At 39.9% G+C, this 12,698-nt stretch overlaps 1 protein-coding gene across 9 annotated transcripts in view; it reads right to left on the reverse strand.

Annotated features, from left to right (window-relative positions):
* KANSL2 (KAT8 regulatory NSL complex subunit 2) overlaps positions 1 to 11,799 on the reverse strand; it is a 38,956-nt gene extending 27,157 nt beyond the window's left edge. For 4 of the 9 annotated variants that reach the window (XR_011977134.1, XR_011977137.1, XM_072654522.1 and 1 more), the window contains exons 1-4: positions 11,713 to 11,799; positions 10,754 to 11,012; positions 2,351 to 2,529; positions 1,667 to 1,781 (exon numbers count right to left, since the gene is read on the reverse strand). Coding sequence is in view for 5 of the 9 variants with exons in the window: in XM_072654522.1 (XP_072510623.1) it covers positions 1,667 to 1,781; positions 2,351 to 2,529; positions 10,754 to 11,004 (545 nt within the window). In the remaining 4 variants the exon portion in view is untranslated. Of the gene's footprint in view, positions 1 to 1,666; positions 1,782 to 2,350; positions 2,530 to 10,753; positions 11,108 to 11,176; positions 11,404 to 11,712 lie in introns of those variants that run through there. The other 5 variants (XR_011977135.1, XR_011977136.1, XM_072654523.1 and 2 more) reach the window with 5 other exon arrangements.
* Positions 11,800 to 12,698: the final 899 nt, after the last annotated feature.

Raw genomic sequence — 12,698 nt, forward strand, 5'->3', positions numbered from 1 at the left:
AATCTGTAAATTTCTAGTTGTCTTAGTGTTATGATGTGCAAATGTAAATCTTTAAAAATATACTAATAAGTGATTTAATAGATTAAATAGCAATGACTTTATGAGTCTCCTTAAAGCCTAGCTCAGCTTCTTTGGCCAGACACAGCCTCTGCAATTTTCCAGTTGCTTAGATGATAATATTTCCTTTTTTCACCTTTTAATTTTATACTCTTTGTATGATACGTTTATGGAGACAGAATCATTAGTTTTTGGTACTTTTTGGGAATCTACTATATTGTCAAGTAGTTTACATGCATCCTAATTACCATGAATGGATAATAAGCTTTTCTAGTTTCTGAAAAAAGTTTTAAAAACACATCTCCCCCTAAAAAACCCACTTTGCAAGTGGATACTACAGATTGCAACCCCACAAAACAGGTTTTAACACAATTTACTGCTGTTATCTTGTCAGTCATGTCCAACTCTTCATGACCCCATTTGGGGTTTTCCTGACAGATACTAGAATGGTTTGCCGTTTCCTCCTCCAGCTCATTTTATAGATGAGGAAACTAAGCCAAACATGTGACTTCCCCAAGGTCACATAGCTAGTGTCCAAGGTCAGATGTGAAATCATGAAGATGAGCCTGACTCAATATCCATTGCACCACCTAGTGTACCATAATTACCTCCTGAATTTTCATTATGTTTTTACTCCAAGATGGATGAGATCATAAAATATTCACTAACACCCTCAAGATCTTTATAAGCCTTTGATACTGTTTCTCCATTTATTAAAAAAAAAAAGGCTTAGTATAGTATAGCACTTTTTGTAGTAGCAAAGAAAAATGAAGTAGATACATTTCAATTGGGGAATGGCTAAAACAAATTATGTTACACGAATGTAATGAAAGAAAAGATAAATATGATGCAATACATGAATATAGAGAACCATAGGAAGACTCACATGAACTAATGCAAAGTAAGCACAACATAATAACAGCATCATAAAGACAAACAATTTTGAAGCGCTGAGCTAACTAACAAAGCACATGCTCCTGACAGAGGTGAAGAAGTCAAAATGAAGAACGAGACATACATTTCTGGAGACAGTCAATGAAGGAACTTGTTTTGCTTGACTATTATGCATATTTGTGAGGAGATTTTTTATCATTTTTGGTGGCTGGGAAGAGAAACTTAATAGTTATTAGTCGAAAAAAAGTAAAATAAAAGTCTGCTCCTCACAACAGCCCAATGAGGTAGATCCTATTATTACTCCCAGTTTACCAAAAGGAAGCTCAAGCAACCTACCTACGGTCACACAACTGTTAAGTTTCTGAGGCAGAATCATTTTGTCTTTCAATCCTATCCTTTACCTACTGTGCTACCTAGATGTCCCAAAGTATGTAATAAATTCAACATACAACTTTCAAAGCTGTTCTACTTATGTTTTTCCTTCTGGTCTTTCTTTTGTTCTCTTCTGTACATTTTTTAAAATGCTTCAATAGACAATAGTTAAAGATCTGAGTGGAAAGTACCAAAGAGAAATAGTTGTTCTTCAGGAACCAAGTTGTTCTCAAAAGTAAGTAACTGCTTTATAACAGTGGCCCCAAGGTAGGGCCTGCCTTAAAGTTAAGAAAACTGTCACTAACTACAGAAAACATTCAAAAACTATAGAGCTGCAACTTACTTTAAGGGGTCTTCTTGATCACTGTCTATGCTATCAGCTTCACTGTCAGGATCACCTCTCCATGTCTGATCCACAGTAATGGGCTCCTGATCCCCATCACTCCAGCTGTCTTCATCTGAGACAAGAAAGGGAATGTAGTTATTAAAACATTCTCCCTCTGTAATTCCATTACAACAGTAGTATCAAAAGGCCTAAATGACTTAAACAACAACCCAAACTTCACAAAATATAAAGATCTTATTTAGAATTTTGATACTGTAGGTTATTTTGGAACTGAGTGAATAAAATCACCAAAAATACATTTAGATTAAAGTCAAGGAAAGATTACTCAATATCAAATCATATAAATAGGTTAGACACACTATGAAACAGGAAAACCAACTTCCTAAGTAATGACTGTCTCCTGAACTGACTTTTTTTTTTTTTAACAAAACTAAGTAAAGCATTAAAAAATTGCTCCTTCATTAGTTTAATGAAATGGGCATGAAAGAAAATTAATTTAATCACATTCAGCATGATACCTCTTTTCAAATTCAAAGTTGGTAACTAATAAATCAACCTTTAAATTCTTACCAAATTATTTGCTAGCCTATGTGCAAGGTACCAAACCAGTAGTATGAGCTCAATTTTTTTTTCCTCTCTATCAACCCCACCCCGACTTTGACTCTAAAAGAAAACCCTTACCCAGGATTCGGCTGGCTTCACTGCGACTACTCTCTGGGGTCTGGGAGCCCAGTTCTGATTTAGCATATGAACTCAGTTGGCACAAAAGTGTTTCACCCATGGGTCCAGCGTTGTTTTTCTTCATCTGAGCATGAAGTGCCAGGGCATTTCTACGGGCATGTTCTGCACAGAAGGACACACTAGAGAGATAAAACAAGAAAGGAGAAAAAGTTATCTCTGCAGCTTCTAAAACTTTTAGAATAAATCCTTGAAAATTACAGTCCTTCAAGAAATCATTATTTGACAAAAACTTCTAGGAAAACTAGGAAACAGTAAGGCAGAAACTAGGAATAGACCAACATCTCACACTGTATACCAAGGTAAAGTCAAAATGGGTTCACAATTTAAACATAAAGAGTAAAACCAATAAACCAGGATAGCAAAGAATAGTTTACCTGTCAGATCTATGAAGAATTTATGACCAAAAAAGAGAGCATTACAAGATGTAAAATAGATAATTTTTATAATATTAAAAAGGTTTTGCATAAACAAAACCAATTCAACAAAATTAGAAGGAAAACAAGTGTCTCACTTATCAAATATATAGAGAACTGAGTCAAATTTATACAAGTTATTCCTCCAATTAATAAGTAGACAAAGGACATGACCAGGCAGTTTTCAGAAGTAGAAATCAAAGTTATCTATGGTCATGTGATAAAACATTCTAAATCACTACTCATCAGAGAGATGCAAATTCAAACAACTCTGAAGTACCAATTCACCTATCAGATTGGGTAATGTGATAGAAAAGGAAATTGATAAATGTGAAATGTGAGAAAATTGGGATACTAGCACACTACTGAAATTGTGAACAGATTCAATGGTTCTGTAGAGCAATATGGAACTATGCCCAAAGTGTTATAAAACTCTCCATACCCTATGATCCAGCAATACCGTTACTAAGTCTATATCCCAAAGAGATTTTTAAAAAAAAGGAAAAAGGAAAAAGACCTATTTGTACAAAAATATTTATAGCAGCTCTTTTTGTGGTGGGCAAGAATTAGAAATTATGGGGATGTCCATCAATTGGAGAGTGGCTAAACAAGTTGTGGTATGTGATTATAATGGAAAACTACTGTGCTATAAGAAATGACAAACAGAATAACTTCTGAAAGACTTAGACAAAGTGATGAAAGGTGAAACGAACAGAACCAGGAGAACACTGTACACAGTAACAACCATAGGGTACGCTAATCAACTGTGAATAGACTTAGCTATTCTCATCAATACAACAATTCAAGATATTTCCAAAGGATTCATGATGAAAAATGCTATCCATATGCAGAAAAAAAACTGATGGAGTCTGAATACAGATTAAAGCATACTATTTTCCACTTTTTTCTGTGGCTTTTTGTTTGTCTTCTTTCACAACAGGATTGATATGGAAATGTTTTACATAATTGCACACATATAATCTATATTAAATTGCTTACCTTCTCAGGGTGGGGGGAGGAGGGAGGGAGAGAATGTGGAACTCAACATCTTTTAAAAGTGGATGTTAAAACATTGTTTTCAGATGTAATTGAAAAAAGAAAATATTAAAGGAAAAAAATTATAATCGTCGAAAAAAACACACTAGACCAAACTACTTAGTCACCATTTTAACAAAGTTTTAAATTCTGATTATTATTATACATAGCCTTCTACATGTAACACCATTCTCTGTATGCTATATACATTTTAGCCTTATAGATTTATTTCAGAAGAAAATTTGCCAAATCACTAAGATGCTCACCAATTTCTTCCTTACCAAACACGTCTAACTATTCCTGGCCTCTTCCAGAACTCTTATTACAAAACTACTAAAGGTATGCATGAATGCACGCATATATACATATACATAACGCAGGAGCACATGCACACACACAGAGCTCCAATCTTTTTATCAGGAACTCATAAAAGTCCTCTATTAAATTTTTAATTTTCCCTCCGTAGGATTATACTCAGCTTTGTAGTTATTCTTGATTATAATTCTGTTTCTTTTGGAATATAGAATTCCAAAATCTTCTGTTTAGGGCAGAATCTGTCAAGTGCTGTGTGGTCCTGACTATCTGGTTCCTTGGTATCTGAACTCCTTGTTTCTGCTCACATTATACTTTATGTGACAGCGAAATCTCTGCATTTTGGCTGTGACACTGCTGGGACTTTTACTTTGGGGTTTCCTTCAGGAGGTGGTCACTGTATTATTTCTATCTTCACTGTACCCTCTGGTTCTATTAGATCCGGATGATTTTCTCTATCTCTTGAAACAGCATCTAAGGTTTTTTTGTGGTATTTCTAGGAGTCCAACAATTCTCTCCTTAACCTATTTTTCAAGTCAGTTGCTTCTGACAGAAAAAGATATTTTTTTGATTTGATTTGATTCTAACATATCTTACTTATACTCCTAAGATTTTTAGTCTATTCTGATTTTCAGGAAATTCATTACTTGGGTAAGGTTTAGCACTTTCTAATTTCACTATTCCTCCTTCCAATTCTTGCCTTCAGAGGTTTTAATTCAGAATTTTTTTCCCCTCTCTTGCTTCATTTATTCTAGGTATACATGTAGTCCCTGTGGAAAATCCATTTTTTCCTTTGAATCTCTGTATGCAATTGCTGAATCACTCTTTTTTTTTTTTTGGTAGATCTCTAGATCTTATAAGTACAATTTTCACGCTGGTCAGTGCCTTTTTTAGTTTATTCCGCTCTCTAGAACTAGTTCTTAAAATTGTGCAGGACCAGGTTTTGATCGCTGCTGCACTTTTGTATGGAGGGGTTAGTCTTCAAACTATGTCACCTAGGTTCCTGTTATGACTTCTTAAGAGTTAGGCTCCTCCTTGATCTCTGATATTCTAGAGTTCTGGATCTTAAAGGCCTCTGCTGGAATTCCAAGACAAAGTGTCAGGAACCTCAGAGCCCCTGAGCACTGGAGTATCCCCTGCTCTTCATGCCCCTAAGAAACCAGGATATAGCCAAGGATGGCCCAAGGGAGCCTGCAGCTGTTGACTCTGACAACCCCACTCAGGAACGTGCAGAGCTGGGACTGGGAAGGCAATAATTAGGAAAAATCCTAGACAAATGATAAATACCTCAAAGCCAAGTCTCAAAGAAAATCAGCTTTGCCATACATTCTACAGGAATTCCTGGAAGTAATGAAGCATGAGTTTCACAAAACAGTATATAAATGAAATGCAAGGAAACAAAGGGAAAGGAGAATAAATAACTTAATACAGAAGGTACAAAACCTTACTCAAATAAAAGATTCCTTGAAATTTGGATTAAAACAAAGATGATACTAAGAACAAAATCAAAAGACTGGAAAAATATCAGGAAACGTAAGGTATTTCTTATTAAAACTAACCTGGAAAATAGGTCAAGGAGAAAAAAACTTAAAAATCATCAGACCATCCTACCCACAAATGTCAAATCTGATTTGTCTTTTCTCAAATTTCATTCTTCACAGCTCTCTGCAACATCTGATACTGATAAAAACACTGAGACCCAGTACTCCCTGAACACTGGCTCCTCTCTGGATTTTGTTCACATTACACTTCTCTCCTAATTTTCCTCTTACCTGTCTGAAACTCTAAACCAACTCCTCCTCCAAAACATCCTGATTTCTGCTAATGGCACCATCATTCTTCCAATCTCAGGTTCATAATCTCAGTGATATCCATAACTCTTCACTTTTCCTCACATATCCAAATGGTTGCCCAATCTTGCTACTTTTACCTCAACAACAGCTCTCAAATCTGACCTCTTCCCTCTACTCACACAAAACCACTTTACTTCAAGCCCTCTCTATCTCTCAACCTGGACTATTGCAAAAGCTTCCTAACTTATTTCTCTGCCCCTACCTTTACCCCACTCAACTCTATCCTCCCCACTGCTGCCAAAGTGCTTTCCCTAAGCACACTATGTCACTCCTATACTAACTAAACTCCACTGGTTCCCTATAGCCTTTTAGGATAAAAATCAAACTTGTCCATTTACCTCTTAAAACCTTTTAATATCCAGCCACAATCCATTCTTCCAGACTCACTGTACCTTACTCCAACTCACTGTCCAATTTGGTCAAATTTGTCCTTTCCCTGCTGTTCACACAGCTTCTGTCCCATCTCTATGCCTGCGTACTGACTATCCTCCTTTCCTGGAATGCACTCCCCCTACAATCCCAACTCACGCATTACCTTCTACAAAAAGCTTTATTCAATCCCCATCCCAACTGCTACAGTACCCTCTCCATATACCTGATATTCATTTTTATTAAATTTCTTTATACTTATTTGTATACACTTAAATGAAAGCACAGTGAGGTCTCTCCTGTTTGTACTTCAAGCTACTATTATAAAATAAGGAGACAGCTAGATAGCTCAATGGATGGAGAGTTGAGCCTGAAAGAGTATTTTTCAACTGATTAATCACCTAATGTAATCATCATAGGCTAAGAAAAGTAATTATAATGTTCCATCAACACTGAATGATGCAATTAGACTTTGAGATGAACAGACAAAAAGAAGACATAAGGACAAAAATAATTTTAAAAGAGTATATAACTAAAGGAACATTACTAATTAACAAAGATAAAAAAGCAAATGAGGGTAAAGAACAGAGCAAAGCTGCTTGTGTGGGTTGGCAATGACAAGTTTTAGAAATGAAGAATAATAGTTTTTTCTTGTTTTTAAGTGTGGCCTAACAAGCTGGACACTAAAAACCTTGCCCTCCATTCCTACCCTTGGGGTTTTTCAGTTATGTCCACCTCTTAGGGTTTTCCTGGCAAAGATACTGGATTGATTTGCCATTTCCTTCTTCCATTACTTTTATAGAAATAGCTTCTAAGGTAAACAACTGCCCAGGGTCACACAGCAAGTTCTGACTCCAAGCCCAGCACTCTGTCCATCTTACCACCTACCTTGACTACAGCAGTGGCCATCAAAGTGGAGAAGGAAATAGGTGCAAAAAATGTTATAATGGTAGAATCAACAAGACTTGGCAATTGAATGGAGAGGGGGAATGTTGAAAGACAGTAAAGAATTGAGAGTCAGTCAACTAATCAACAACACTTAACAAGGCCTGATAATATGCCAGACATGGTAATGAGATGGCAAACCTGGGTGAACAGAAGAATAGTAGTGCCCTTGCCAGAAATAGGGAAGTCAAGAAGAGAGCTAGGTTTTAGGGAAATGAGTTGTTTTAGACATGAATCTGATATGCCTCTCAGCCATTTAGAAATGTCTAGTTGCTAACACAAAGACTACAGCTCAGGAGAAACAGATATAAGAATCATCTGCAGAGAAATAATTGATCCCTAAAAAAGCTGATGAGATCACTGAAAGTATATAGAAAGAAGAAATGAGAATCCAGGACAGAGCCTTGGGGCAGCCTCACAGTTTAGGGGTAAGGCAGAGAGATAACAGCTAGATAGGGCAGGAGGAAATCCAAGAAAGAGGATAGTGCTATGGAAACCCAGAAAGTAGTGTGAATGCTGCAGCGTCATCCTGCAGCGTCAGTGCTGCAGAGATGAAGGATGAGGACTAAGAGAAGGTCCCAAGATTTGGGGTCCCAGTACGTGCATGTATGCATGTGCACAAACTCTTCTGAACTAAATTGTGAGCTTTTGGAGGGAAACACCTGTGTAATGCATCTTTGCATCCCCTACAGCAGCTAGTACAATGGTACTAATATAGTACCATTAAACGAATGAATGAGAAAAGCTCACTCAAAATATAATTTTGTAAGAAGCCTTCCTAGATTGGCTTACTTGTATTTCAGCATTTTTATCTTGCCATTCTGTACTTGCTAACATGTTACTTGGTAGTTACTCTCAAATTTTGTACCTTTTGACATATTAAGATCATAAAATCTCAGAGGGCATGAAATAGAACTTCTAATCCTTTCATATCCTACCCAAAGTGTGTGTCATTCTTCACACAATAGATACTCAAATTTTAATTAACTGTTAATTACAGGAAGAGAATTGAGAGGAAATGATCTTAAATTACACTATGAAAGGAGATTGAGAAGCAAGGATATTATTAACTCCTAATAACAATGTTTCATTGTAGTGTAGAAGTGATTCTGATTTTTCCAAAATATGTCTTTCATAGGCCAATATGCTCTTCAAGTTGGAAAATAACAGATCACATCCAACTAGCCAGTGATCCATGAAACAGAAAAAAATACTATAAAGGTCTTCAGTCCTGCAGGATTCCCTCACTCAGACATGACCCCAGTCAGGGCCTTCCATCACCTTTTGTCTGCACTACTGCAATAGCTTCCGACTGCTTATCCCTCCACCTCAAGCCTCTTCTCATTCCAACCCATCCTCCATTAAACTGCCCACGTGATATTTTTTAAAGCCCAAGTCTGATATGACCTTTTCATATCCCCCTTGCTGCTCAATGAGCCCAGTGGATCCCTATTTACCTCTGGAATCAAATATGATTGGCATGTAAAGCATCTATTTATAATCAGACTCCTTCCTATCTTTCCAGGTTTCTTTCATTAGTGTGGCCTACTTATTGTTTTTCCAAGGTAATGCTCCATCACCTACCTCTGTGCCTTTGCACTTACTGTTCCCCATGCTTAGAATACTGTCTCCTCACCTTAGCCTCTTAGTTTCCCTGGCTTCCTTTAAGACAGAGTTCAAGCCCTACTTCTTTAGGTGACCTTTCTCAGATGCTTTAGCTACTGGTCCCTTCCCTTTGGGATAACTTTCATCTACTCTGTACAGTAAATATCTCCTAGGTGCCTAGTTATTTAGATGTTGTCTTCACTAAAACGTACATTTCTGAAGGGCAGGGATTAATTTTGCCTTTCTTTGCATCCACAATATTCAGCACAATCCTTGGCACATAGAAAAACTTAATGTTTCTTGATGAACTGATGTTCAACACTGCCCTGAAATCACTGCAAAGTAACTTTAGTTAATTCATCATAAATAATCCCCACTAAAATTCATCAAACTTTTTCTGAGTCATCCAGTGACCCATTTATAACATCATTTCCATGTAACTAACTGCCCCACAACACTGTTTCATCTAACCTGGTGTTTACACAGAACATCACATTAGTTTGTTACTGCATTCTTGTAATTTTTGTGCCAAGAATACTTTTCCACCTTCTCCAACCCCCTTCTTCACCATTCCTTGATTAAAAAAAAAAAAATCACCTTAATGATATTTCCTGCTTTGAGCATACCTGTAAAATACTTCCTTTTTGTTCTTAGTAATTACAATTTCAGACAACACTCCATGCTAAGCTAAAAGTAACAGCTCTCAGAATGGGGCGGGAGCAAAGTTAAGCCTTTGCAATTAAAAAAAAATATTTTCTCAATAGAATTATGCTATGGGTGAGAATGACTGGTAAGGTAATTTTCAAGGACTAATATAAGTACAAGCCTCTGGACAATAAAGAAAAATATATGGCAATGAAGAAAAAAATCAGAAGGTTAATTTTCAAAAAGATCACTTAGCTTCACCTCATGATAGTGAAACCCTACGCAATAGCCAATGCAAATAACTAATCAAAGGAGAGACTGAATGAACTATATGGCTGAATCTATGCAAATAAATGAAGACTCAGAAAAAAGACATTTGTTTTGATACAGATGATGAGATTATCAAGATCAACAATTAAGGTATCTCGATCATAACTTCTGAAAAAAGTCTTAAAGATAATTAGCATTAGCAACATACGCAAATAAGGTACTATCTATATATATAAATATGTATGTGTATATATGTATAAATAAACATTTTGAGCACAGTACTTAATTTTACCGCAATCAGTTATGTCATTCACACTTTCCCAATACCAACCTGAGGATCATCTGGTTCAATCTTGAAGAAAAATACCTAAAAGTGTCTCAAGAACATGGCCATGCTTCTTTTACTCAGCTTGCCACCCCTATACGTTACCTACAGCCTATATATGAGGGACACTGAGTAAAAATGTAACAAGTGGATTACAAAGCCTGTACAGGAAAATAAGATAAATTCTCCAAACTAACTACAAATTCCTTACCATAAGGTGACTCACTATTTACATAACACCTTTCTGGGAAAGAGTTCAAAGCATTTCCTCACCTTATTTTCTACGAGCGTAAGAAGTGAAGGTTACCCCGGTGGTAAGACACACACAAAGACGGACAACGTTAGTCACATGGGCTCGTTATTAACAAAAGTTTGAGACACAGCAAACATTCTACCTCGCCTAATAAAACATTCAGCAGCTCCAGGGTCACTTTAGAAAAGCCAGCACCCACCGCCTTCAGCTCGCCGTCTCTACACCCCAAGGCACCACAACGGAAAAACCCCCACACCGCTCCCTCGTCAAACCCTCCCCCAAAACGAAGCCCGATCAAACAGACAAAAAGCCACAAACCCATCTTTCTTCTCGGGCTTGGGGCCGGCGTTGGGGCATCTCTTCCCATTCTTGGTGGATATGTAGCTACATTGCTTGAAAGGGGCATTCCTGTCTTCAAGGATATGCTTAATGCAAAACTCCTGCCCTTCGAGCCGGGGCTGGGAGCATGGGCGGTGTGAGAAGGAACAAGACAGCGGCTCCTGGGACCTGGGCACTGGGTTGACGCGCCCCCGATTCGATGGCAGGACGTGGATCCGAATTCTGTTCATACCAACACCTGCGGAGGGAAGAGGGGAGACACCGCACGCGGAGAGGTCAGGGTGCCCAAGCCGCCTCCGTGGCCCTTCCCCCACTCCCAGCCAAGCCCCGACATTCACAACTCAAGAAGCAGCGCTTCTCCTTTTAAGAAAAAGAACTAAGGTCAAAGCCTGTCTCACGTACCCCAAGCCGGCCTACTACGGGCCAGCCCCCGGAGTCTTGCCTGAACTACTCGAGAGCTCGGCTTCTCCCGCGGCTTCCCTTTCTCGAGGGGCCTCCACTACCACGCATGTGCGCTGGCTCGGCTGCCCGGGCCTCGCTCTCCCCAGCTCCCTTTCTTAAGAAAAAAACCAAGCCAGCTCTCGAGGATCTCGCCCGCCCTCCCCAGTCTCGCGAGGCCGGCTCCAGCACCGCGCCCTCGGGCTCCCTCCCCGCGGCTTTGCCCCGCCCCCCTGCCGAGCCCGACCCTCCCCCCACCCGGACCCCAGCCTGCCCACGGAGACTCCAGCGAACGCCATTTTGACCCAGGGATCAGGGAGTCCACAGAATCCTTTTCGAAGAGGGATGGGCCAGGTATGGGAAAAAAAGAAATTTTAAAGCCCCGTCAAAGGTCGCCGCCACCTAAGCTCAAGTCTCGGCCCCCGATGGAGCCGAAAGGAGAAAGACAAAGGTGCCGTCCGGCCACCAGAAGAGTAAACCAGCTGACGCCGCCATCTTACCTCTACGGCCTGGCTGCTAGTCCTCAAGTGGCGCCCCACCGCCCTCTAGCTCAGCTGGCCCCGCCCCCTAGCGGTCGATTGGCTCCTTGGCTGGAGGGTGCCGCCACACCATTGGCGGAATGCTCACGTCCGTCAGACCTGGGAGGGTGTTGCCCTGGGAGGAAATGGAGTGGGAGTGGGGGTGGGGGTGGCTGGAACGGATCGTTTCTCTGCCGTTAAAGCTGGTGGGAGGGTGAGCCAGAGAGGATCAAAGGTTCGCGGGCTTTTGAAGGTTCCGCGGAGCCCGCGCCGGCTATTAACTAGGTACCGGACTGCAGCAGGGACTTCCGTTGGGAGTTTCCCGAGAGGGAGGCGCTACATTGTAACTTCCCCTCGGCGCCACGTGGGCCTTAATAAAAGTTGGCCAAACGCTGTGTGTTGGCACGATCATCCACCCACCGTGACTGCAGACGGGCAGCCGCGTGCAGTGGGTAGAAACCCGGCCTGAAAGGTCGGAAGACCAGGGCGCAGGTCCCACTCCTGACATATTTGCGTGTGAGCCGAAACAAAGACGTCCAGATTCTCAGCCCTCTAGGCAGTATAAATAACCAAAAAAGAGGTTTCCCCCACAGGAATGGTCCCTGTCCATTCCGGTGCTCGGCTTGGTCCCATTATACTGCTCTGGGTCCTCAGTAAGATCCATGGGCACTCAAAAAGGCCGAGCACGCCACACAGAGAAAAAATGTAGATCAATAATGCAAATGATATTAATAATATTTCTGCAGCACAACATAATATCTCATTTGGTTTCCACGGTAACCCTGTGAAAGGAGGCACCACGACTACCTTCATTTTATGGACATCCGTGAAAGAAGCTCCTAACAGGGACCCTGGCCACCCTTTCCAGGTGAATTGGAATATTCCCCTTTCCTCCTTCCAGTCTCTCCTACCACCATCATTTAGCAGCTTTTCTTCTGAGGTTCATCCAGTCTATATCACCCAAAAGA

This window comes from Notamacropus eugenii, chromosome 3 (assembly GCF_028372415.1).
Source record: "Notamacropus eugenii isolate mMacEug1 chromosome 3, mMacEug1.pri_v2, whole genome shotgun sequence".
Taxonomy (NCBI): domain Eukaryota; kingdom Metazoa; phylum Chordata; class Mammalia; order Diprotodontia; family Macropodidae; genus Notamacropus; species Notamacropus eugenii.